The sequence below is a fragment of the Budorcas taxicolor genome, chromosome 19 (genome assembly GCF_023091745.1).
Source record: "Budorcas taxicolor isolate Tak-1 chromosome 19, Takin1.1, whole genome shotgun sequence".
Lineage (NCBI taxonomy): Eukaryota > Metazoa > Chordata > Mammalia > Artiodactyla > Bovidae > Budorcas > Budorcas taxicolor.
In genome coordinates this window covers 60,659,149-60,686,643 of record NC_068928.1, presented here as the reverse complement: position 1 = coordinate 60,686,643, position 27,495 = coordinate 60,659,149, and the positions used below count along the sequence as shown (strand labels likewise).

At 44.1% G+C, this 27,495-nt stretch overlaps 1 protein-coding gene across 1 annotated transcript in view; it reads right to left on the bottom strand.

Moving 5' to 3' along the window:
• Nucleotides 1–27,495, bottom strand: part of ABCA6 (ATP binding cassette subfamily A member 6) — a 61,263-nt gene that overhangs the window by 32,537 nt on the left and 1,231 nt on the right. Inside the window, exons 2-15 of the mRNA XM_052658929.1 lie at nucleotides 26,391–26,595; nucleotides 24,585–24,746; nucleotides 22,559–22,665; nucleotides 21,960–22,186; nucleotides 15,207–15,348; nucleotides 13,793–13,978; nucleotides 13,367–13,514; nucleotides 11,788–11,956; nucleotides 8,731–8,789; nucleotides 5,103–5,213; nucleotides 4,528–4,703; nucleotides 4,121–4,240; nucleotides 2,187–2,325; nucleotides 827–917 (exon numbers count right to left, since the gene is read on the bottom strand). Coding sequence (XP_052514889.1) covers nucleotides 827–917; nucleotides 2,187–2,325; nucleotides 4,121–4,240; nucleotides 4,528–4,703; nucleotides 5,103–5,213; nucleotides 8,731–8,789; nucleotides 11,788–11,956; nucleotides 13,367–13,514; nucleotides 13,793–13,978; nucleotides 15,207–15,348; nucleotides 21,960–22,186; nucleotides 22,559–22,665; nucleotides 24,585–24,746; nucleotides 26,391–26,595 — 2,042 coding nt within the window. The remainder of the gene's footprint in view (nucleotides 1–826; nucleotides 918–2,186; nucleotides 2,326–4,120; nucleotides 4,241–4,527; nucleotides 4,704–5,102; nucleotides 5,214–8,730; nucleotides 8,790–11,787; nucleotides 11,957–13,366; nucleotides 13,515–13,792; nucleotides 13,979–15,206; nucleotides 15,349–21,959; nucleotides 22,187–22,558; nucleotides 22,666–24,584; nucleotides 24,747–26,390; nucleotides 26,596–27,495) is intronic.

Here is a 27,495-nt window from a genome sequence, read left to right as displayed (position 1 = left end):
CGGGGGTCCATGAGGTCAGACCACCCACGGCCTCAGCCTGGATGGGGGTCTGGGAGGTCAGACCACACATGGCCTCAGCCTGGATGGGGGTCTGGGAGGTCAGACCACACATGGCCTCAGCCTGGATGGGGGTCTGGGAGGTCAGACCACACATGGCCTCAGCCTGGATGGGGGTCCATGAGGTCAGACCACACATGGCCTCAGCCTGGACTGGGGTCCAGGAGGTTAGATCACACATGGCCTCAGCCTGGACGGGGGTCCATGAGCTTAGACCACACACGGCCTCAGCCTGGACGGGGTCCATGAGGTCAGACCACCCACGGCCTCAGCCTGGACAGGGGTCCATGAGGTCAGACCACCCGTGGCCTCAGCCTGGATGGGGGTCCATGAGGTCAGACCACCCATGGCCTCAGCCTGGACAGGGGTCTGGGAGGTCAGACCACCCATGGCTTCAGCCTGGATGGGGGTCCATGAGCTCAGACCACCCATGGCCTCAGCCTGGACAGGGATCTGGGAGGTCAGACCACCCATGGCCTCAGCCTGGACGGGGGTCCATGAGGTCAGACCACCCACGGCCTCAGCCTGGACGGGGGTCCGGGAGGCCGTCATCAGTCCGCCAGGGCCTCTCCCTTTGAAGCCTGCCCCATCCTCAGCGCTGGGGAAGATGCAAGCAACAAGAATACGGAGGAGCACGCGGCAGACCTGGACCAACCCAGCTGAGCGAGCTGAAGCGTGAGGTCCCAGTCTCTCTCAGGGCGGCCCACCTGGGAGACAGCCCATCACTGAAGATGTGTCTGCAGAGCCAGGCCACCCTCGGTGCCTTTACCTTAGGTGATAGCCGAGACCCCATCTTCGCTTCAGAAAGACAGAGGAGCCCGCACACTTCAGCCTCCCGCTGGACAGGATCACTTTCCTATCTGAGCAGAAAGAAGTGAGAGAGGGAAGACGGGGTCATCACCTCCTCACTGTGTGGAAAACATGGGGTGGGGGGTGCCAGGACTCAGATTTCCAAAGAAGTGTCCTGCAAGGGCCTAACTCCATCTCATGAGCTTTTAAAAGCATGAAACGTGCACTGAAATGGACGCATTTAAAATGAGCTTCTGCCAGCCTAGAAGGGAGGGGCGTTTGAGGGAGAAAGGATACACGTGTATGTACGGCTGAGTCCCTTTGCCTTTTGCCTGAAACTATTGCAACACTGTTAATCAACTATACCCCAACACAGAATGATTTTAATGTTTAAAAATTTTTTTAATGTTATTGTGTATAAAATAAAGTTAAAAGTAAATAAAATAAGCTTCTGCATGGGAGAGTGGATAAATGTATGTTTTGAACTGTGATGTTGGAGGAGACTCTTGAGAGTCCCTTGGACTGCAAGGAGATCCAACCAGTCCATCCTAAAGGAAATCAGTCCTGAATATTCAATGGAAGGACTGATGTTGAAGCTGAAACTCCAATACTTTGGCCATCTGATGCAAAGAGCTGACTCATTAGAAAAGACCCTGATGCTGGGAAAGATGGAAGGCAGGAGGAGATGGGGAAGACAGAGGATGAGATGGTTGGATGGCATCACCAACTCAATGGACATGAGTCTGAGCAAGCTCCAGGAGTTGGTGATGGACAGGGAGGCCTGGCGTGCTGCAGTCCATGCGGTTGCAAAGAGTCAGACACGACTGAGCGACTGAACTGAACTGATATGTTTAGCTGAATTTCTCTGCTGTGCAACTGGAACTATTACAAAACTGCTCATCGACTATACTCCAAAAGAAGATAAAAAGTTAAAAAATTAAATTAATAAAAAAAATGAGCTTCTGCATTCCAGTCTACGTCAGTGGCCTCTGATACTTCTTGAAAAAAAAAATAAACAAACCATAAATTCCATAAGCATATTTTCTACTCTGGATGATAAAAAATGAGGGGACATTTTCAACCAAATAGGCATGAAAGGAGATTGGGATGCTGAAACTAATCGGAGCTGATCTGAGAAGCTGTCAGCACAGGTTCATTAGCGCCCACAGCCCAGCATACGCAGAGCCGGTGAGGAATGCTGCAGTGGGACGAGACGGCAGTCATTCCCCGGATTCCTGTGCCGTATAGACACACTAAGGGAGCAAGAGCAGCAGTCTTGCCCTGGGAATCCACGCCTCCTGAATTCTTCACTGTCAGACTGAGACAGGAGCTGCAGTTACCAGCCAGGATGTCCGCTTCATCCGTCAGGTTGGTGCTCAGGAGGATCACGCGGCCTGCTTTGCGCTCCCTGAGGAAGCTCCACACTCGATGTCTTGAGAAAGGGTCCAATCCCGCAGTTGGCTCATCTAATAGCAAAACCTACGGTGGATGAAGATATAGACACCATTTCTCTCGACCTTGTTAACTGTCTCCACAGTAGAACACGGGAAACAATAAAAACCGTGCCAAACGATGGCTGCCCAGCACTTGTGTCCAATATACTAACACTCACGGTGACGCATGGTATGCTCTCTCAGGATACATTGTAACGAAAACTGGACCACTTTCAGGGGTGAAAGAAGAGCTTCATTCTTTGACATTGGTCTTAGCAGTAATTTTTTGGATACGCCTCCTCAGGCAAGGGAAGCCAAAGCAGAAATAAATGAATGGGGCGGCATCAAGCTCACAAGCTTTTGCAGGGCCCTCCCTGGCAGTCCAGTGGCTAAGACTCTGCATTTCCAATGCAGGGGACGTAGGTTTGACCCCTGCTTGGGAACCAAGCTCTCTCAGGCCATGTGGTGTGCCCAAAAGATTAAAAAATAAATAAGAATAAATTCTAAAGTAAAATAGATAACTGAAATAACTATAAAACCAAAATAAAACGTTTTTGCAGGGGGAAGGAAACTATCAAAAAACCCAAAAGGCTGCCTACCACGTGGGAAAAGATGCTTGCAAATAATTTGACCAATAAGGAATTAACATCCAAAATATACGAAGGACTCACACGACTCTATATAAAAAAAATAACCTGATTACAAAATGGTCAAGGTATCTGAACAGACATTTTTAAAAGAAGACATATTTATAGCCAACAGACACATGAACTATTCAACATCATTAACCATCAGGGAAAAAAATGCACATCAAAATCACAATGATATATCACTCACACCTGTCCGAATGGCTCTTATCCGAAAGACAATGAATAACACATATCGGTAAGGAGGTGGGAAAAATAGGACCCTTGTGCACTGTTTCTGGGAATGTGCATTGGTGCAGTCACTATGGAAAACAGTATGGGGTTTCCTCAAAAGCTGAAATTGAAAATAGAACTACCATACAACCCAGAAAGTTTACTTCTGTATTTTTCAAAAAAAAAAAAAATCCACAAAAACAACCCAAAACACTAATTCAAAAAGACACATGGGTCCTTATGTTCACTGCAGTGTTATTTATAGTATCCAAGATATGGAAGCCACCTAAACGTCCATCGACAGGGAATGGATAAAGAAGACGTGGCGTATATATGTATCTACAGTGGAATATCACTCAGCCAAACGTAGAATAAACGCTTGCATTTGTGACAAGAGGGACAGACCTGGAGCGTATTGCGCTCTAGGTATTAAGCTGAAAAAGTCAGAGAGAGAAAGACAAATGCTGCGTGACCCCATTTCCATGCAGAATCTAAAAATCAAAGCAAGCTAGCAAACAGAACCAAACAGAAACAAACTCCCAGGCAGAGAGAAGGAACAGGTGGTTGCCAGAAGGGAGCGGGGTGGGAGGATGGTGAAACAGGTGAGGGAGACTGAGAGGCAGCAACCTCCAGTTGCAGGTAAACGAGCCCCGTCCAGCGTGCTGCACGGGGCACAGAGTCAGCCGTATTCCAGCTACTTTGCGCGATGGCAGATGGCTAGATTGATGGTGGCGGTCATCCTGTAACGCACAGGAATATTAAATCACGGCGCCGCGCACCTGGAGGTCACATAGTGCTGTAGGTCAGTTATGTTTCAAGAAGGACGAGAGAAAGAAGCAGAAGGAGGAGGAGGAAGGATCATCTGTGTTTACAGTAAAATGTTTTATTACACACACATGCACACACACACACACACACACACGAGCTGGACCTTGTCCTGACGCTCACTCCGCAATCCTCCTCATGTATAATCTCACTTACTTGAGGATCTCCTAAAAGGGCAATCCCAATGGTCAGCTTTCTTTTTTGACCTTCACTTAAAAGTGTAGCAAGATTATCCTGAATGTTCTCTATGTCCAATTCCAGTAAAACTCTTTGTACCTAGACAAGAAATATACCAAGCTTGAAATCCAAGATGATTCATATTATATGGAATCGGTAGCCATTCCCTTCTCCAGGGGATCTTCCCAACCCAGGGATCAAACCCAGGTCTCCCACATTGCATGTGGATCCTTTACCAGCTGAGCCACCAGGGAAGCCCATATGTATATATATAATATATATTAAAGGATCTCACTGCCTGCATTTCATTTACAAGAGAGCAGTAAATCACTGATTTAACTTGGCAAATGGGCGGCAGTTCAGAGACTCTGAGCACACCCGTGTACCTCTTGTTCCACGTCCTTTGGCTGAATTCCTTTTATTTTTGCAAACAGCCTGAGGTTCTCCTTTACAGTGAGCGTGTCAAAGTGAACATTGAATTGAGGACAAACACCAGTTATCTTTTGGATTTCCTCCAAGTCTTGCATTTCAGAGAGATTTTTATTATAGATGGTAACTGATCCTAAGAATAGAAGTTAAAATAATTTAATATTGGTCAGATAATACATTTTATTAATGTCTGTAGATCTTATTTAGGAAAATATTGGCATATATTCAGAAGCATCTAAAATGATGATTTTATTATTTATTAGCAACCACTAAGTACTCTCAGCATAGATATTGAGAATAGCGTATACACAGTATCTCCCCCGAAATATCACACAGCAACAAAGATCAGGATTTTCATGCAAATTTGGGAAATCGAAAATATCTATAAAATCCTGTAGCTCTGGTAAACAGCTTTAGATAAACGAACATCACTTCCTCTAAGGCGGTTAAATTACAACCTGAAAACGAAAAGGCACACACGGCCCCATCCCGCACTCAGGCTGCTCGCCTTTGGGAAGCGTCTTTTGCCCACCTTCTGTTGGAACAGACGACCCGCTAAGGACGCGCAGCAACGCCGATTTGCCAGCCCCACTGTGACCCAGAATTGCCGTGATCTGACCTTCGTAGATGTCAAAGCACAAGCCTGTTTTCAGAACAAAACATCAGCATTATAAATAAGAGGGCAATAGATAGGGCCATTTCTAAAAACAGAACAAGACACCTTATGTTAATTGTGTTTTTGAAGCATTTCAACAGTTTAAAATACATAATATTCAGTATTTTCCTGGTTGCTAAAATAACATCTTTACTGTAGAATATTTGAGAAATAAGCACAATCACTTAAGAAAAAAATCAACCATAATTCCCAATAGCCTCATTATCATACATTTGTATCATGTGTATATTTGCACATATGACTATGTAACTATATTTATAAACTTTGTCTTTTTTTCTAGGCTGCCTTTTCAAATATTTAATCATAAACCTTTTTCATGGCATTAACTATCTTTTAAAACACATTCACCAAAAATCTGTATTTCACCTTAATTCCATTTTTGTATTCTTTTGTTAAAAAAGAAAAATCATTGAGCTAAAAATTCTTTGAGATATTATTTTTTCTTTATTTGCTTTACCACCATGTGAAATCCAAACTTCATTACAGAAAGTTGTTGAACAGAACAAGATGAACTTCTTAAGAATCTTGTAAAACATTGTATCTAAATGATCAAGGTCTTTCAGGTAAAATAAGTGCCCTACTTTCTAATAATAGTGAATTTAATGACTGGACTGAACTTTCAGTTCATCTACTTTCTATCTGGATGATAGACAAAACTTTATAAGGCTGGTTTACTCAGTTATTAAATATACTAGTAAAAAATAATTATAAGAGAAAATGCTTCCTGTTGCAATCTAATCCATTAAACCCTCACTTGCAATTTGACTGAAAGATTCTAAAAGGTCATTGGAAGAATAGACTCAAATGGTCAGGAAAATCTGCAGAATAGTAAGAGATCAGTCTTGGCTGCAAGATATTAAAATGTATTTGAGAACCATAATAATTAAGATATTAGTAATACAGTTATACAGTGGAGAAAATCTAATAGATAATATATTATCGGTCTAGAATACACTGACCAACAGAATCAGAAAGAAACCTAAAATGGACCAAAGTCAAGATAAGAAATTAAAATCAGTGAAACAAGCTTTCGAATCTGTCACAAATATGAGTTAATTACCAAACAACATGGAGAAAACTGAAGCACACTAACACATCTTATGCTCATTGTTTTTAAAGGGGAAAGATCAGTGTTTTCAAGGATGAAAGGGACGCTAGTTATCCAGAAAATTACACAGACGATCTGAAAAAAGAAACGGAAGCTCAGTTTCCTCATATGTAAAGTGGAAGCGGAGTCAGGATCTCCCGGGTTAAAGGAAACGTCCAGGCGGGTCCCTGAGCATTCTTCTCAGCACACACTAGGTGCTCAATAAGCCTGGAGTGTTCGTTGCTACTATTATTTTTGTTGTTAATAACTGCTTGTGGGAGTACGAATTTTTATAATCTTGGAAGGAAATGATTTGGTCCTTCAACCAAGAATCTTAAAAATATGGACCCATTTGAATAATTCTGTTTCTAGAAATTTTTATTCGGGAAGTTATTAGCAATCTTTACAAAGACTGAGCAAGAATGTTCACGATAGTGTTTTTATGACAGTGTAAAAGCTGAAAACAAACTGAATTTCATACACTAGTGTGTGAGTTAAGTAAGTCATGATGTCCCTAGAAGTGCTATTTAACTCCATTCAGCTATTAGACTGTTGTTATTATTCACTCGCTAAGCCGTGTCTGACTCTTTGCGACCCCATGAACTGCAGCACACCAGGCTTCCCTGTCCTTCACTACAGACAAGTTATTTCAAGGGCATGTTTTCAAAGGCGTTCCCAGTGGCCGCATGAACCAGCTGCCTCGGGGGGAGAAAGACAAGAGGGACAGCCACCACCTTTACTTCCCGAAGAGCAACTCCAATGGGTTGTTTCATATATTTTTACACCTATTGATGTTCGATGCCTTAAAATTGTTTAAGGTTCTGCTACTTTAAAAAATAGAACATATCCTTGCAGAAGCTGGAACTGTTTAGACATATTGATGAGGGCAAAAGCGGTTCATACTGGGCTCTGAAAATTGAAATGAGATATTAAAAAACACTTTAACGTGTCTTTGGCTATAATTTAAAAGAGAAACCACAGGTCTAGATGCTTTCGGATAAAAATAAAATTCAACTGTCAGGAAGAAATACTTTGGGAGTCTTTCCATTTATCCATCTTAAATGCATAATAAAAGGAGACATTTTTAAAAGATGCAGAAGGGAATGTGAATAACAGCAGTTTTCATCAACTAGGAAAAAACCCAACATGTTTACACAAGTACATTAAATTTTCAAAGGGAAGACATACTCTCAAAGGAAGAAGTAAAACTGAGCTAAGGGATCTGCATTTGTTAGAAAATAAATGTAACGTAAGCAAAGTGGACCGAGAACTTGCAACCTTGGGAGGGCTGACGGCTCTCCCTTTTTTAGCTGTTAAGGCTTCTGTCTCTTCTAAAAAGATATCCCTCCTAAAAATAATTATCTATACAGCAAGCTGTCCTCTGTGAAATGTCACCACTAACTTTGATGCTTCCTACAAACGTTTGTTTGTCATAGAAATATATATTTGTGAGAATACTCAGTTTCAAATATGTCAGTTTACTAGAAATCATAAACTATGGTTATTGTAGGGTACTGACTTGTGGCTCGGGGGTAAAGCATCTGCCTGCAGCGCAGGAGAGCCAGGTTCAGCCCCTGAGTCGGGAAGATGCCCTGGAGGAGGGACTGGCAGCCCCTGAGTCAGGAAGATGCCCTGGAGGAGGGACTGGCAGCTCACTCCAGTATTCTTGCCTGGGAAATTCCATGGACAGAGGAGCCTGGGGGCTACAGTCCATGGGGTCACAAAGAGTCAGACACAACTTAGCAACTACACAAGAATAGCAACAAAGGTGTTATTTCTCTTATGTTAATCTTGCAGTACTCTGGCCACCTCATGCGAAGAGTTGACTCATTGGAAAAGACTCTGATGCTGGGACGGACTGGGGGCAGGAGGAGGAGGGGCGACAGAGGATGAGGTGGCTGGATGGCATCACCGACTCGATGGACGTGAGTCTGAGTGAACTCTGGGAGTTGGTGATGGACAGGGAGGCCTGGCGTGCTGCGATTCATGGGGTTGAAAAGAGTCGGACACGACTGAGCGACTGAACTGAACTGAACTGAATCTTGCCAATACATATGAACTATGTATATTCCTTGACTAGTATAAAAATTTATCCATTTTAAGTCTCGATATTCTTTCCTTACAGTGCAAATACAATAAAGTATTGCTAATGGCAAAGTCATCTTTTAAAATAAAGTGACATTTTTCTTTGTATGCTTCCATTTTCGTAGATAAGTAGACCCATGAGACATCTGGAAGGGTTTTACATCCAATTCTTAACTGCGGTGAGTTTCCAGGTAGTGGAGGTGGGCTGTTTGTACTTTTTTCTGTTTTGCTTATCTATAATCTGTAATTTTTTACACTGAACTTTTTCCATTTTTTTAAGAAGTCAATGAAACAATGCAAGTTTTTCCTTACCTTTCAGTACTTCCACTTTTCCAGTCTTTTCTTTATATACTTTTTTAACATTTCTGATTCTGAAATGAAAAAAAATGGGTGCTTAGGTAGCCAATAGAAAAGTTAAAATTGTACAGATCATGAATAACTTGAGTTACAGAGAGGCAGCCAACTTTATGTGAAAAAAGAGGACATAACAGTCTACTCAGAAAGACCAAGACTTATATCTGACTAAACGCTTCCCCTAAGGGGGAAAATTAAAGAGCCCCTTTAGAAAGTTACAATTAGGGTGAGAGAGGAGCCTGGTGGGCTACGGCCCATGGGACTGCCGAGAGTCAGATGCGACTTAGCAACTGAGCATGCACTGGTGGTCCAGTGGATAAGACTCCAGGTTCCCAATGCAGGGAGCCTGGGTTTGATCCCTGGTCATCGAACCAGATCCCACAGCCACAACTAAGGGTTCACACGCCACAGCAATAGATCCCACATGCATCAAAGAAGGTCAGAAAGATCCTGCACGCCACGACCAAGACCCAGTGCAGCCAAGTAAATGTGTGTGCTCAGTCGTGTCGGATCTATGCAGCCCCGTGGACGCCGCCCGCCAGGCCCCTCTGCCCATGCGATTCTCCAGGCAAGAATACTGGATGGCTTGCCATTTCCTCCTCCAGAGGGCCTTCCAGGGATCAAACCTGTGTCCCTGTTATTGCCTACACTGGCAGGCGGATTCTTTAGTACAGTGTCACCTGGGATTGCTTCATCAAACACACACACACACACACACACACACACACACACACACACACACACTTCTAGATCAGTGATCACCAAGCTTGAATACACACTAAAATTTCAAAGGAAACAGATATAGGGCAAAGCAAGAATCAAGCTCAGACAGATGAGCAATGTCAGGACCTCATAAGACCACATACAATGCATCTTTGAGTTCAAAGGGAAACTTTACCCTCTTTCTGACCCTGAATGAGAATAAAGGTAAGGACATTTATCAACCAGGAATGCTGGCGGTGGGCAGGTTAGAGCAAAGAGTCTGGAGATTTAAAAGAAAAGGCGTCAAAGCTGCTGAATCCAAGAGGACACTTTATTTCTGCCTTTCTGGGTATAGTGAGACCCCATGGGCGTGGGACCCCAGCATTTTATTTTAATACATAAACTTCCCCTTGGGAGAGGCTGGTTGATTTTGGATTTCAAGATGACAAAGCACAGTGTTTGGAGCAGACACGCTGATTCAGAATTTCTTACTTCTTCCATTAGACAGTAGAAGCCAGTAAAAAGTACAGAGGAAAGGATTCAGAGACCCTAAGACCAGCATGGGAAATAGATGGGGAAACAGTGGAAACAGTGTCAGACTTTATTTTGGGGGGCTCCAAAATCACTACAGGTGGTGACTTTGAAATTAAAAGACGCTTACTCCTTGGAAGAAAAGTTATGACCAACCTAGATAGCATATTGAAAAGCAGAGACATTACTTTTCCAACAAAGATCCGTCTAGTCAAGGCTATGGTTTTTCCAGTGGTCATGTATGGATGTGAGAGTTGGACTGTGAAGAAGGCAGAGCGCTGAAGAATTGATGCTTTTGAACTGTGGTGTTGGAGAAGACTCTTGAGAGTCCCTTGGACTGCAGGGAGATCCAACCAGTCCATTCTGAAGGAGATCAGCCCTGGGATTTCTTTGGAAGGAACGATGCTAAAGCTGAAACTCCAGTACTTTGGCCACCTCATGCGAAGAGTTGACTCATTGGAAAAGACTCTGATGCTGGGAAGGATTGGGGGCAGGAGGAGAAGGGGATGGCCAAGGATGAGATGGCTGGATGGCATCACTGACTCGATGGGCGTGAGTCTGAGTGAACTCCGGGAGTTGGTGATGGACAGGGAGGCCTGGCGTGCTGCGATTCATGGGGTCGCAAAGAGTCGGACACGACTGAGGGACTGAACTGAACTGAAGACCAGCAAAAACTCAGAGGCCGGGGCGGACAGTCAGAGGCAGGGGGAGCCTAGACAGAGGGTAAAGCGGTGATCCTGCACGGTGCTGAGCAAATGTGACTTTCACTATCGTACGGACACTGTAGGTGATGGTGGTGGAGGAGTTCAAAGTGACATTTACAAATTTGTTCTTCAATATATTGCTTCAGGTTCACCCCACTGCCATTGGTTAATATTTCATTTATTTTAGCCACTATGGAAAACAGTATGGAAACTGAAAGTGGAGTCCCTCAGTCGTGTCCGACTCTTTGCGACCCCATGGACCGTAGCCTACAGGCTCCTCTGTCCATAGGATTCTCCAGGCAAGAGTACTGGAGTGGGGTTGCCATTTCCTCCTCCAGGGGATCTTCCCGACCCAGGGACTGAACCCAGGCCTGAGCCACCAGGGAAGCCCTAAACAGTAGGCAATCTTCCTCAGTAAACTAAAAACAGAGTTGCCATACGATCCAGCAGTGCCATTCCTGGGCTCATATCCGGAGAAAACTCTAATCCAAAAGGATACGTGCACCCAGTGTCCACAGCAGCACTATCGACAGCAGGCGAGCCACGGAAACAGCCTCAGCGCCCATCGACGGACGAGCGGACGGAGAGGCTGCGGTGGACGCACTCACGGAGCGTCACTCGCCCCCGAAAGAGGATGGAACGACTGCCCTTGGCAGCAACGGGGATGCAGCTAGAGACCATCGTGCTGAGTGCAGAGAGCCAGAAAGAGACAGACGGACGGCGTGCGGCATCTCTCACGTGTGGGGTCTCAAGTACGACACAGGTGAACAAACCCACGAGCCAGGAACAGACTCACAAACGGAAACAGACGCGGTTGCCAAGGAGGAGGGGGAGGGACCGGGGGTTCGGGGTTAGCAGAGGCAAACTGTTACACACAGGACGGATACGCGGCAGGGCCCTGCTGTGCAGGACAGGGGACTGTCAGCATCCTGTGACAGGCCACGGGGGAGAAGAATATGCATCTGAGCCACCCGACTGTGCGGCAGAAATCAACAGGACACCATAAACCAGCGACGCTTAAATGAACTTTCCAGTGAGCTCATTTCCTGCGCCCACGTATCAGTACACGAGTGACTACCTGACGGCTTCTCTCCCCTGGAATTCTGGGGCTATGGGCTCACAGTGATCATCAGAGGGGGGCTCAGGGTCCACGCCTTTCTCAGCGACATGACTACCAGTCCTCCGGTGTTGAATACAAGATGACAAGTTCAGGAAAAACAATGGCGAATAATGGGACTCGTTTCCATCTAATCAAAAGGTGATAAAACATTTGTTCAGTACTATGAAAACAATGAGCACATAAGCCTTCTTTAGAGCAGTGCAGAATGTCTTGGACTTTTAAGCATCACAAATATTGCTTTCTAACTCCCTATTATCGAGAAGAAGTCTTAAGAGTGAAGGAAACAATGAAAATTAAAAAGAAAGGACATTATTACGAAAGGTAAACAGTATAACTGAACCCTTGATAAGGCATAAATTAAAGACTTGAATAAATTGCTTTCTAAAATGTGTTTAGGATAATGATTAAATCACATATTGAGCGGGAAAAGCCTTAACATGGCACATAAAAATAATTTTAAATACGTTTGTGAACTTAAGAAATCATGTGATTTAACAGTATGATTGAGCAAAATACTGAAATCTATATGGTACATCAATAAAAAGTACATGGAGAACTTAATTTATTCAGGGTGAACCCATGGTCATTCTCTAGATTTTAAAAAATGGAACTGCATTTGTTACTAAGAGCCTTCAGATGTTAACCAGAAGTGATAAAGAGACAGACAGACATACATACAAATATGTAGGAATATACAGAACAAATTTCAATCCAGTCAAAGTGGAAGAGACATAAAAAATAAAATATATCAGGAGGATCATGCAAGGTAAAAAAGCGCACTGATTCTAGTATGTGTGTAGGAATGCTAGACTTATGTGAAATTTTTAGTTGTTTTCAAGATAAAGAAAATCTAACTGGGTAATAAAGTGAAGTCTGAGTGATCCCATGGACTGTAGCCTGCCAGGTTCCTCCATCCATGGGATTTTCCAGGCAAGCATACTGGAGTGGGGTGCCCTGCCCTCCTCCAGGGGATCACTTCTGTAAATACGAGCGATATATGACGAAGGTGAGGAGGCACTTTCTCTATGCAGTGTCCCTGTGCCAACCAAAACCATCTAAAGAGCTAATTTATTCCCGCCTGTCCTGATTCAAACCCTCAATATCACTCTTTGAGAACACTTTCAGTGATCTTTGAAAAGTGTAACATTATTTAAAATATAATATTTAAAATATAATTATAAAATATAATTATTATATTTTAATAATACATGGTTGTAATTATAATGTAATTTAATCATATTACAGTTACAATTAAAGTATAATTATAATAATTAAATATATTTAATTAAAATGTAATTAAAATGATCGTCATTGTATATTTAGAATGTGTATCACTAGATCACATTCAGAAGAATAATTATTTTTAGGTAGCAATTCCTTTAGACCGTTAAAGCTATGAAGTAGAGGAAAAGAAATCATTCAGTCTTTTATGGGAAATGCTTGTCATTCCTTATGTCTTAAAATATATAACTTTAAGAAAAACATCTTCAATGTGAGCAGTACCGGTAGAGGTCAGGAAAAAACCGTAATTACTTACAGGGTAAGATTTTGTCAAAGTATAACGCCAACACCAAGTATAAAAGGGCATCAAAAGTCAACATGGAAAAAGTAGCTATCATTATATATGAGTCTCCAGAAGCATCAGGAAAAATGACACCATTCATAGTATAATCCAGGTGGATAATCTAAGATTCAAACAAAAATTATAATAAATACTTAAATATAATTCAGTGTAGCAGCAAGAACCACCACTTTATTACGCAGTTTCTCTAAGAAGCCCTCATAATGAGGCTCTTAGGGGAACTTTCTATTTTACAGCAATCAAAGCAATATTAGAAGGAAACAGTGACTTTTAAAAATATAATGTTTTAATAATAGGAATTTAAGTTGTAATTGTTTTTCAAGAGAGTCTTTTCTAGGTTCTTAGAAATGATGACAGTGTTAGAATTAGCTCTGATCTCACCTGGTTAAGACCAGCGCTGAAGGCAAAGGGGCTGCAGATACTGAAAACCCACTTCAAAGGTGAAGGAAGTTGTTGGTGAAACGCAGTGAATCCCACACTCCCCCAGAAGAGGGTGAGCAGAAACACGAGCAAACTGGTGAGGAAGGTTTTCTTTAGCAGCACAGTCATCAGGAACGCCAGAGCGATCTGCAAGAGCCGAGACACTGCACAGACTGACGGTCAGCGGTCCCACCTCAAAATAAGGACTTTTGTACCATCACATAACTGTTCATCACAGACACAGCGATGAACGGCATTAACGGGCAATTATCCTCAGTCCTTCTCTCAACCTCCTTGTAAGGAGAATCTTTATTTGCCTGCTTAAATGCTGGGCTTGAAAGGCTGCAGGAAGAGCTGTTGTTGCTGTATAGTAGCTAAGTTCTGTTCCGACTCTTTGCGACCCCGTGGACTGTAGCCCACCAAGCTCCTCTGTCCACGGGATTCTCTAGGCAAGAACACTGGAGTGGGTTGCCATGCCCTCCTCCAAGAGATCTTTCTGACCCAGGGATGGAACCCGACTCCTGCACTGGCAGGCGGGTTCTTAACCACTTATCTACTTGGAAAGCCTGCAGGAAGGGCTGAGACAAGGATAAAAGTGCAGCCTTGGAAAGAGGGAAAGAAATTAATATATGAACAAAGAGCATCTACTGTGTTTTGCAGAAAACCCCCTGGAAGGTGCGAGAAGTCAGAGGAGCCTGTTCAGAGAAGGAAGAGAGGGTGACATGGCCGGTCAGACGAGGGTGGGATGTTACAAGGAGATGAGATGCAAAAAGCTACCATCCGACAGGGAACCTTTGGGGAAAAAAAGGTGGGTCCAGCCAGTACTATTGCCTGGGAAATCCCATGTACAAAGGAGCCTGGTAGGCTGCAGTCCACGAGGTCGCTAAGAGTCAGGAATGACTGAGCGACTTCACTTTCACTTTTCACTTTAGTGCATTGGAGAAGGAAATGGCAACCCACTCCAGTGTTCTTGCCTGGAGAATCCCAGGGACGGGGGAGCCTGGTGGGCTGCCGTCTAAGGGGTTGCACAGAGTCGGACACGACTGAATCGACAGCAGCAGCAGCAGCCCTTGAGAACATTCTCATCAATCTATAAAAATCTTAGCTATTTTTAGAGTCAAAACAATTTTCTTTCTTTTTGATGCATCATTTCATTAATTCAGACCTTTACGCAAAAAAAAAAAGAGTTTCAATTTTATTTACGTTACATCATTTTCTCATAAAGACTTCTCAAGCAAACGCACACATACACGCACACGTACACACACGCACACAGCGTGAAAGAAGTGGCTACAGGAGCCTGCTCAGACATTCTTTCTGTTACCTATAACCAAGACCAAAAGCAGAGATGATGGTAGCAAACGTACGAACTTACCAAGGATAAGCCATACAAGAAAAAGAGAGTAAATATGACCGTGAAGCCTGTCAGGATGATAATTTCAGTAGATGTTATGATGACTGTGATGATTACGGAAGTGACAAAGATGAAGGCAGCATAGATTAAACCCCAGGAGAGCCTAAAAAAGACAAACAATATTTCAGTTGCTTCAACTTCATTATGAAATATTTAAAACATACAAAAATACTTAAAGAATTACACCATGGCTCCCTTTGTACCTGCCACCTATTAACAGATCCTTGCTCCTTGGAAGGAAAGCTATGACAAACCTAGACAGAATATTAAAAATCAGGGGCATCACTTTGCCAACAAAAGTCTGTTTAGAAAAGCTATGGTTTTCCCAGTAGTCACATATGCATGTGAGAGTTGGACTGTGAAGAAAGCTGAGCGCCAAAGAATTGATGCTTTTGAACTGCGGTGTTGGAGGAGACTCTTGAGAGTCCCTTGGACTGCAAGGAGATCCAACCAGTCCATCCTAAAGGAAGTTAGTCCTGAATGTTCATTGGAAGGACTGATGCTGAAACTGAAACTCCAATATTTTGGCCACCTGATGCAAAGAACTGACTTATTGGAAAAGCCCCTGATGCTGGGAAAGATTGAGGGCAGGAGGAGAAGGGGTGACAGAGGATGAGATAATTGCATGGCATCATTGACTCAATGGACATGAGTTTGAGCAAATTCCTGGGGAGAGTGAAGGACAGAGAAGCCTGGCGTGCTGCGGTCCGTAGGATGGAAAAGAGTCAGACACAGTTAAGCGACTGAACAACAACAAGCTAAAGCACTACGCCGGCCGCGCTGGTGTCAGGCTGCACACTGCCTCGGCGCTCGCACTGCACGACTAACGTGGACGGGCTTCGGTAGCGTCACCTTGCCTGTGTCCTTCCGCAACTCGCCTTCACCCACAGCGCGTGACCGTCACACACTCTGCATAGCATCTCACTGGGCGAATACGACTCAGAGTTCTCCTGCCCGTGGCCGTCTAGGTTGTTTCCAGACCTTCTTTCTAATGCAACGTTGCTAAGAATATTCTTGCACTTGCCTTTTTTGGGCAAAGTGCACACAATTTTTCTTGAAGGTGAAATTGCTGAATTCCAGGAGATAAGCATTTCATGCTTCCAGCTTTGTTATATATTACCAAAGTGTTCTCATTATAAAATTGGAAGGAAACAACAGCTGCTGATCCATCAGTGACCGTGGATGTACCGGGGGCCAACCGATGATGTGGTCGTCCCGGAGGACCGCAGCCAGCAGCAGCCCCGCCTTCCCTCCAGTAGAAAGTTGGAATCTCATAACCACACTGAGCCCAGTGCATGCTTGCTGCTCCTGTTCAGCATTTCTTTCTGAAAACGGATGCTGTTCATGGTGGGTTTCCCAGGTGGCTCCAGGGTAAAGAATCCCCCAGCAATGCAGGAGACACGGGTTTGATCCCTGGGTCTGGAAGATTGCCTGGAGAAGGGAATGGCAACCCACTCCAGTGTTCTTGCCTGGAGAATCCCATGGTCAGAGGAGCCTGGGGGGTTATAAGTCCATGGGGGTCACAAAGGAGTTGGAAACGATGGAACATAGATTCACATTTTTATGAAGTGGGTATTAGAAATAGCAGTGTCTTAGATCTACGAAACCTGGAGAGTGTTTCAGCCCAAGCGTCTCATTTTACAGATGAGTAAATGGCAGTTCTTCCTGGTAAAGTGTCCTACTCAAGGTCACCACAGTAAATCAGTAACAGAACTGAGAGAGCAGCTGTAGGCTTTCTGTCAGTTCAGAGCTCTTCCTTGTACATAAAACTGCTTAATAAGAAACAGCTGGAGAAAACAGTGAACTTATTAAAATCGGGAATTTGCATGAACATATCCCAATAGAGCATGTTTCAGTTCAGTCACTCAGTCGTGTCTGACTCTTTGTGACCCCATGGACTGCAGCATGCCAGGCCTCCCTGTCCAACACCAACTCCCAGAGTTTACTCAAACTCATGTCCATTGAGTCGGTGATGCCATCCAGCCATCTCATCCTCTATCATCCCCTTCTCCTCCCACCTTTAATCTTTCCCAGCATCAGGGTCTTTTCAAATGGGGTCAGCTCTTCAAATCAGGTGGCCAAAGTGTTTGGAGTTTCAGCTTCAGCATCAGTCCTTCCAATGAACACTCAGGACTGATCTCCCTTAGGATGGACTGGTTGGATCTCCTTGCTGTCCAGGGAATTCTCAAGAGTCTTCTCCAACACCACAGTTCGAAAGCATCAATTCTTCGGCACTCAGCTTTCTTTATAGTTCAACTCTCACATCCATACATGACCACTGGAAAAATCATAGCCTTGACTAGACAGACCTTTGTTGACAAAGTAATGTCTCTGCTTTTTAATATGCTGTCTAGGTTGGTCATAACTTTCCTTCTAAGGGGTAAGCATCTTTTAATTTCATGGCTGCAATCACCATCCACAGTGATTTTGGAGCCCCCCAAAATAAAGTCAGCCACTATTTCCACTGTTTCCCCATCTATTTGCCATGAAGTGATGGGACCAGATGCCATGATCACAGTTTTCTGAATGTTGAGCTTTAAGCCGACTTTTTCGCTCTCCTCTTTCACTTTCATCAAGAGGCTTTTTAGCTCCTCTTCACTTTCTGCCATAAGGGTGATGTTTGTCATCTGCATCTCAGGTGACTGATATTTCCCCTGGCAATCTTGATTCCAGCTTGTGCTTCTTCCAGCCCAGTGTTTCTCATGATGTACTCTGCATATAAGTTAAATAAGAAGGGTGATAATATATAGCCTTGACGTACTCCTTTTCCTATTTGGAACCAGTCTGTTGTTCCATGTCCAGTTCTAACTGTTGCTTCCTGACCTGCATATAGATTTCTCAAGAGGCAGGTCAGGTGGTCTGGTATTCCCATCTCTTCCAGAATTTTCCACAGTTTATTGTGATCCACACAGTCAAAGGCTTTGGCATAGTTAACAAAGCAGAAATAGATGTTTTTCTGGAACTCTCTTGCTTTTTCCATGATCCAGCGGATGTTGGCAATTTGATCTCTGGTTCCTCTGCCTTTTCTTGAAGAGATCTACAGTCTTTCCCATTCTATTGTTTTTCTCTATTTCTTTGCGTTGATCGCTGAAGAAGGCTTTCTTATCTCTTCTTGCTATTCTTTGGAACTCTGCATTCAAATGGGTATATTTTTCCTTTTCTCCTTTGCTTTTGGCTTCTCTTCCTTTCCCAGCTATTTGTAAGGCCTCCTCAGACAGCCATTTTGCTTTTTTGCGTTTCTTTTTTTGGGGGGATGGTCTTGATTCCTGTCTCCTATACAATGTTACGAACCTCCATCCATAGTTCATCAGGCACTCTGTGTATCAGAGCATGTTTAATTACTGCTTATTCAACTTGTTTTTAAACTTTTATGTCATTACAAGGACCTGGACTGCGATAGACGATCAGTGTTTTTGGAGAGGCACGCTGCATTCTACAGAATTCACCTCCTGAGTACAGAAGGGAACTGCTCTAGGTAGGAACTGAAAAGCCATAGGGTGTGGGGACTATGGATGAAGGAAGTTAAACCTTTCTAGAAAAGGAATCTATAGCAGGGAGTTGTGGGTGGAGTTGGGGGGGATGTTAATATATCTATGAAAAGTTTCATGATAAAACAAAGCAATTTCAGATATCACTACAGTAAATATTGACTGCTTTTCACATTTATTGCTTTAGTTAAAAAAAAAAGTGGGAGTGTTGTAAAACTTATTACCACTAGACATTCTGTTCTTAATAAGAACATTTCAGATTTTTCTTTTCCTTGTTAGTTTTAACATATATCCATTTTGCTAAATTTTCGGTTACATGCATACTAAGAAGCATTTACCCTGAGAATGAAGCCTCATCTAAATAACCAGCACCTTCCTGATTTTAATCTAGAGTTGGCTTGTGCCTACCTGTCCTAAAATCGCTGCAGGGATACTGTCATTTGTACAGAGTTCCTCTCTCTCTTTCCTCCTGACAAACACCATTTACTTCTTTGTATTTCCCAAGGTTTCACTGAACAAACATTACTTTCCTTTTTTAAATTTCAAGACCCACTTTCCCCTTATACTATTTCATAATTCAGTTATATTAGAATTAAAACTCTTACTGTTAATTACTTTATACTTTATAGGAAAATATACTTTATGGGAAAGTATATACTTTATAGGAAAGTATAAAATATACTTTATAGGAAACTTAAAATTTCCTAGACCTTAATTTTGTTTCAGCAAATAAGTTTCTTATAAAGAGCTGTTCAATAAGTAGTCCTTCATCCATTCCAGATAAGTATTATACCCATAAACAGCATTTTGTTGCTAGGGGGAGTATACAGAGAAATATCTCCCAGGACTCAACACTGAAAAATGCAAAATTTCTTTTAGGGTAAAGCAAACAGATTATTTTTCTTTTTTTTTTCTTTTCCTAGACAGTATGAATTTTGTAACTGATGCTATCACAGAATTCTCTAAGAGCCTTGGCCTCTTAGAGGTTTAGAGATTATATTCACTCGTTAAGTTGTGTCTAGCTCTTCATGACCCCATGCAGCATGCCAGGCTTCCATGTCCTTCACCGTCTCCCAGAGCTCGCTCAGACTCATGTCTATTGAGTCATTGATGCCATCCAACTATCTCATCCTCTGTCATCCCCTCTCCTCCTGCCTTCAATCTTTCCCAGCATCTGAGTCTTTTCCAATGAGTCAGTTCTTTGCATTAGGTGGCCAAAGTATTGGAGCTTCAGCTTCAGCACCAGTCCTTCTAGTGAATATTCAGGACTGATTTCCTTTAGATTAGACTGGTTGGATCTCCTTGCTGTCCAAGGGACTCTCAAGAGTCTTCTCCAGCACTAGTTCAAAAGTATCAATTCTTGGGTGCTCAGCCTTCTTTATGGTCCAGCTCTCACATCTGTACATGAATACCGAAGAATCCATAGCTTTGACTATACGGACCTTTGTCAGCAAAGCGGTGTCTCTGCTTTTTAATATGCAGATTGTATGATTTGCATATTTATCTGTTAATCTTATCTACTCATTATTTTGCTCAACCTTTGTTTCTGCTCCTCAATTATCTGTTATTATACACACACATAGAGACATACATACAAATATGATAATCACGTTGAAATATAAATGTTAAAATCACATTAAATCATTTGTGAAATGGGGTAAGATATGATCTAAGTATATCAATGTAAGAAGCAAGTGCTCTTATAAAGTGCTTCCTACCTGCCAGCCTCTGGACTGGGCACCCTTATAGGCCATCTCAACTGCAATACACGGCATTTAGTTGCTCAAAAAAATATATCCTTGGTACTCAATCTCTGAACAGAAACTAGCCATTATAAGCCTGTACTTTCTTCAACAGGAGGAAGTGGGGAGAAGCTAAGCGATAACCCTGGGTGGGCCAGGTGGGAGGGCACTGGAAAAGATGTCCAGCATCACCCGTTATTAGAGGAAGGCAAATCAGAACTATAACCAGGTATCACCTGCCACTGGTCGGAACAGCCACCCTCAGAGCATCCACACACAAAACATGTTGCAGAGGGAGTGGAGAAAGGGCCCTCTCCTACCCTTCCCACAGGAACGTCAGTTGGTGCCGCCACCATGGAGGGCAGTGCGGAGATTCCTTTAAACAACTAAAAACGGAACTACCATACGGCCCCGGGCCGTAACGGACAACGATGCAGAGAAAACGGAAAACGATGCACGCACCCCCACGTTCACTGCAGCACCCCCACGGGACCCAGGAAACGGCCGCGACCCAAGTGCCCATCCGCAGAGGAGCGGATGAGGAAGGCGGGGCACGCATTCCCAATGAAGAATTCTCAGTTACACGCAAAGAAGGGAATCATGCCAGGATGGACCTAGAGATCGTGGGGCTGAGTGAAGTCAGTCAGAGAGGGAAAGGCAACGATCGTATGATATCGCTTGCATGTGGACTCTAAAAACAAATGGGACAAAGGAACTTATTTACAAAACAGAAAGAGTCACAGGCGCAGGAAACAAACCTACCTGCCCAGAGGGGAAGGCAGATGGGGAGGGGGCGGTGGGAAGAGGTAAGTTGGGAGGCTGGGATTGACATATACACACTACATGTGAAATAGACCGCGAATACGGACCTTCTGTATAGCACGGGAAACTCTACCCAAGACTCTGTAATGACCTATATTGGGAAAGAATCTAAAAAAGAGAGGATATGTGCACATGTATAATCTGATGCACCGCGTGGTCCCGCAGAGACTAACACAACACTGTTTTGGATTTTCCAGGCAAGAGTGCTGGAGTGGGGTGCCATTTCCTTCTCCAGGGGATCTTCCCGACCCAGGAATCAAACCCCGGTCTCCCTCACTGCAGGCAGACGCTTTACCGTCTGAGCCACCAGGGAAGCCCTGTAAATCAACTACCCTCCAATACAATTTTTTAAAAAATTACACCACCTGGTCTGGTACACATCTTCTTTTTGACCCTAGGTGATTCTTTTTTATTCTCTGTGATCTTAACGGTACCTCTATCGTTCCACTGGCTTAATATATGACGGCACAGAAATACAGCCCAGAAAAATATAGTCACTATCTTGCATAGCAAAATTTAATAAGAACTAAATAAAAAAGTCCCAACAACAACAAAGTAGGCTGTGCATCGAGTTTAAGTGGCGGTGTTCTAAAACAGTAATACTCTTCCGCTGCTCCGGAATTTCTGTTTATTCACTTGCACTACTTGAATTGGTCACTTACCAGAAGGCTGAATCTTGCAGACCCATCAAGTTCATCAAATCCTTATACTTTTTTCTCTCTCTTGTAACATTGAGTGATAGGAAATATAGAAACGGGGAGAAGTAAGCCAAGCAGTAAAAAATGAACATCTCATTTTGAAGGTTCTCCTTAAAGATAAAGGGTGGTGTCTTCATATTTACAGCAGTAACTGACATCAACTCCTCCATCACATAGTGATTTGCTGTCATCTAAAGAAGAACGCAAATGAACACAATCATTAAAGTATAGACACTGGTGAGATCTGAATAAGCTATGGGGCTTGGACCCTGGTACATTTCCTGTTTTAAATACTGTTCTGTGGTTATGCAAGATGTTACTTTCAGGAGAAACTAGATGAAGAACAGGTGGGTGCCTCCCTGTATATTGTTTTTGAAACTTTCTAAAACTACTTGAAAATTTAAAGTTAAAAAAAAAATGTACTCCTTCACCTAAATGTCAGTTTTACCATTTGGATACCCAGTTCATTATGTAAACACATGAAGACCTGAGTAGACACCATCTTTTATCAAACCTCGATGCCTCTGGAATTAGCTCACTTCAACTATTAGCACTTTTCTTACTTGTATAATAGCAGCATTAATGGCAGCTTGTAGAGGCACGAATCCTCCTTTCCAGTATCTCTCCAGTGCACAGGAAAAGTCATTGATATTCGTACGCTGGCAGTAAGCTATAATCACACACAAGGGAAGCAGAACCAACATTATGGAAGGAAAAGTCATTAATATCTGTACTCTAGCAATGAGCTAAGGACATGGCAACCCACTCCAGTGTTCTTGCCTGAAGAATCCCATGGATGGAGGAGCCTGGTGGGCTATGGTCCATGGGGGTCACAAGAGTCGGACATGACTGAGCAAAATGAGAAGGAGGGGGAGCAATGAGCTATTGGCTCAAAAAAAATAAATAAATACAAGGAAAAAGCAGAACCGACAGGACGGGAGTAAGGCGGTTGGAAAATAAGAAACAAGAATCCAAGAGAAGCTGCTCTGGAGGCGCCTTCACCAGGCAGAACTTTTTTGGGGGTTTTGTTTTTTTAATTAATTTATTTAGTTTAATTGGAGGCTAATTACTTTACAATATTGTAGTGGTTTTTGCCATACCTTCATATGAATCGCACATGGGTGTACATGTGTACCCCGTCCTGAGTGGGAATGCAAACTAGTACAGCAACTATGGAGAACAGTGTGGAGATTCCTTAAAAAACTGGAAATAGAACTGCCATAGGACCCAGCAGTCCCACTGATGCGCATACACACCGAGGAAACCAGAACTGAAAGAGACACGTGTACCCCAATGTTCAACAGGCAGGACTTGTAGCCACAGGAAAAAGGAGCAAATGAAAGTTCTAAATAAGGCGACTTTACTCGGGGAAACCGTGGCATGCACAGGATGTCTCAGAAAATGAAGAGAAGACGGAAGCAAACACTCTGTTTGGCCCATCCTGGGCATCTCATTGTGCCTCAAGACGCCAAAGGCGCTGCAGCACCAGAGCTGGCTTCGTGCCCAAACGCTCTCCCTGCAGGAGGGTCTGGGGCTCACGCCTTCCTGTCCTTCTGCTCTCTCTACAAAGGTAAACTCGTCACACAGGCCTTTCCTGGCCGCCAGAATGAGAACATCTCCACTCTGGTCTAGGGAACGTGTGGAGTTCAAATCACGGTTGTTCTGAAGCAGTAAGAATCCCCCCGGCTTCAGAATTCCTCTGTTTATTCACTGCTTGTAACAGTCACCCACCAGAAGGCTGACCCTTGCAGACGCATCCTGTCCATCCAATCCTACGCTTTGCTCCCTCTTTTGCGCCGCCGAGTGTTCTATCACTCAGCATGTGAGCGGAGAGGAGCACAGCAAGCAGTGGCCAGTGAGCATCTCATTGCGAAGCAGAGCTAGTACATTTCACTCACTCTCCCCGAGGGGCTAGCGCTCCCTCAGGCCTGGAAACCTAGCCGCGTCTGCCCTGATCAAAGCACCCTGATGCCTCTCCGCAGCCTCAGCCCTCGCGCAGGGCCAGCCTCCTCCTCCCGCCGCGGCCCCTTTTGCGCGCTCTGCCCACTTAAACACAGGACGGCTTCTCTGCCGCGTCGCATAGCACATGCTCTTCCCCACCCCAGCGCCCCCGTCCACAACCCCCTTTACTCTCTGGAAGGTGAAGTTCTTGGCTCCCCATGTACGCCACCCGGTCCAGGGTTCACTGAACCATCACTTCTCCAGGCAGAGCTTCTCTCATCACAAGGCTTCTCGGGAGCCCCCGGTCTAACTGCCCCGAGCACCTCTCCTCGCGCTGGTCATCAACTGCTCACCGGCGGCCTGTCCTGCTGACCCTGGACGCTCACCTGAGGCTGGGACTTCAGTCTCGATCACCTCTGCGTCCTTTCCAGCATGCCCTTGGGAATTCACTACATATCTGCTGGATGACTCACTGGGCTTTTGAGAGCCATCCTCAGGGGGGTAAGAGACGACTGAGCTTGGAACAAGGTCAGCAGGGTGTGTGTCGAATCTGGTGCTCGCGCGGGTACCTCTGCCGCCCGTCCCATCCTAGCGCTTGTGTTAAAAACATGCAAAACGCAACAGTAACACTTTACATGGAAAAGTCACCTGTGAAAAAATCCTCCTTCAAAATGGGAACGTAATATCTCCGATAAAATTTTAACTTATAAGAGAAAGAGTCGTTAAAGATGACGCCCACGCTGTATGAGAAAGTGTCCAGCATTATTTCATCCATGGATTTCTCATCTGGTGCCCCAATGATTCTTCTCCCTGTGAATTGTATGGTTAAAAAACAAACAAACATAGAGGATTGTTAGAGTTTCACCAAAACAGAATGTGATATTCAACTTGGCCATCACCTATTTTCCATTGGAATCAACTAAAATCACTCTACCTTTAAATTAAATATAACCCCCCCCCAAAAAAAGGAATTTTTTGGTTGTCATTTTAGATTCTAAAATCAAGAGATATGCATGAGAATTAACAGTTTTCCTTTAATAATGACAGGCATTAGGGCAAATTTTAGGTATATAAAATGATTATGTCAAGAAAGAAGTATATATTAGAGAATCAGGGTACCAAAATAGAGGTAACTGTGGCAGTTACGATGTGGTCAAAGGACTCCAGATTTTTGCTTTACTAAGCAAACGAACTTCATATAGTCTTTGCCTTATACAGTGACCAAGAACACAAAGTGACTTTAACAGCGAGCAATTTTACCTGTTCAAATCCAGAATTTAAGAGTAGATAACCAGACTGCACCCAGCCTGCCCATGAGTGAAAAGCACATTTTGGTTCAATCAGTTACCCAGAGGCCTCATTTAGAACGAATGCCCTTAGGGACGTCCCTGGCAGTCCAGGGGTGAGGGCTCCATGCTTCCACTCAGGGGCATGGGGTTGATCCCTGGCTGGGAACTAAGATCCCACAAGCTGCATGGTGTAGCCAAACAGCAAAAATCTAGAATGAAGGACTTTAAAGATGTTTACAAATTATACCATATGCAGACAGAATATCCTCAGGTTATTCACCCTTAATTTTCACAGTTCTGAAATTAATGTTATAATAACCATATCTAATTTCTTTTATTTATATGTTTTTTCCTAAATTATAAATATTAATCATTATATTTCCATGTTAAAAACACCCACACTCACCAATAACATATTCCTCCTAGGCAGTATTCAGCAAATCTGAAATTATAAAGCTATTCCTTTATTTAAATTCCAATAGAAATGGAGGCCTGCCCGAAGTAGATCCTCATCAAGCCAGAAGGGTTTAAAAGGCTAATAGTCCAGGCTAAATGAGAGAAAGAACTGACAAAATTCTGCTATCTTGCTATCTAGATAATTAGCATCATAGTTAACTGTGGCTTCACATTAAAAATGCAGACATTTTATCAAAAAAACATAAAGAAATGTGGCACGTATATACAACAGAATGAGGATCAGCCGTAAAAAGAACAAACGCCGTTTGCAGCAATGTGGACGCCACAGAGATGATCCTACTGAGTGAGTCTGAAAGGGAAGGGCACACACCATGTGATACTGCTTATATGTGGAATATGAAAAAGGGCACAAATGAACCTTCTATGAAGCAGAAACTGACTCCCAGACAGAGGGCAGACCTGGGGCTGCCAAGGAGGAAGGGGATGGAGCAGAGGCAGGCCGGGAGTTTGGGATGGACCGACGCAAACTCTTATATACAGGGTGGATACACAACAAGGTCCACTATTCCGCTATATTCAAAATCCTGTGATAAACCATGATGGAAAAGAATAGGAAAAAGGAATGGTTCTGTGTGTATGAGTCAGTGTGCTGTGCAGCAGAGGTTGACGACACTGTAAGTCAACTGTACTTCAACTAAAAAATAAACTAATAAAATCGGTAATACTTTTTGGCCGGTAGCACACCTACCTTTCATAACGGGGGCAAATGCCGTCGTATTCATTATCTGCTGGGTCAAGTTGGAGACTGGTGTGTACACAACATCCATAAAAGACCTATTATATTTATCTACCCTTCCCAGGTTCTGGGGAGGCATTCCAGGAAAATGGACATTTTGATTTAAATGTGAAAGTATGCACATATGAAGGGCTAAAAGTATCAGGAACCCCCATTCCTATATTAAAAAAGAGAGAGAACAAATTTAGATTGTCATCCCTTGAGGAGCTCAGTCAACAGAAGAGAACAGTTGAAGACAAATTCCAATTTCACCGCGCAGGTGGCTTCCCGTTGCCGTCACTCTTCAGAGCAATGGGACCCAACCACAGACCTACCCCACGACAGCCGCCACACAGCGCATTCTCTACGGCTGGAGCTAAACTCCTGCGGGAAATCATGAGCTCCCGCGGAAGCCATTCCAGGGCCCACCAGGATGGCGAACAGGCCCACAGTCCTTATGTGCACGGCAGGTGGTCCCAGAGCCCACAAGACACAGGGCACCCCAGGAGGCGTTCAGCAGGGCACAGAGCACCATTCTGTCATCTGTCGTATCCACGGGCTCAGCGGTAAAGAATCCGCCCGCCAGGACAAGGGGATGCGGGTCTGGTCCCTGGGTTGGGAAGATCCCTGGAGAAGCAAGCGGCCACCCACTCCAGTACTCCTGCCTGGGAAAGCACACGGACAGAGAGGCCTGGGGGCCTACAGTCCCGCGGGGGTCGCAAACAGCCAGACTCGCCATAGCAGCTAAACCATTACCATCGCCGCCGCATCCGTGAGAAGGGGCGGAGTGGTAGAGAGTGTCGAGTGCCTCATCGGCACTCATCATCTCCTGTTTGGCACGATGCTAGACGGCCTTCCCCGCCTCTGCAAAGGAAGCGGGACCAAATGCTTGAGTTCTGGCAGTGGGATGTGGGCCCAGGCCCGGTTAACGGAGCCCTGCGCAAGCTTCCTTCTTCTGTCTCAGGCCTTCCGCGTCCTGAGGGTCCAGGGAGAATCTCCAAAGTCTCGCACGATCACTGGCGGAGCCGCTCCGTGAAGGAGCCTGGGGCCCTGCGTGTCTGTGTGGAGACCCCTCCAC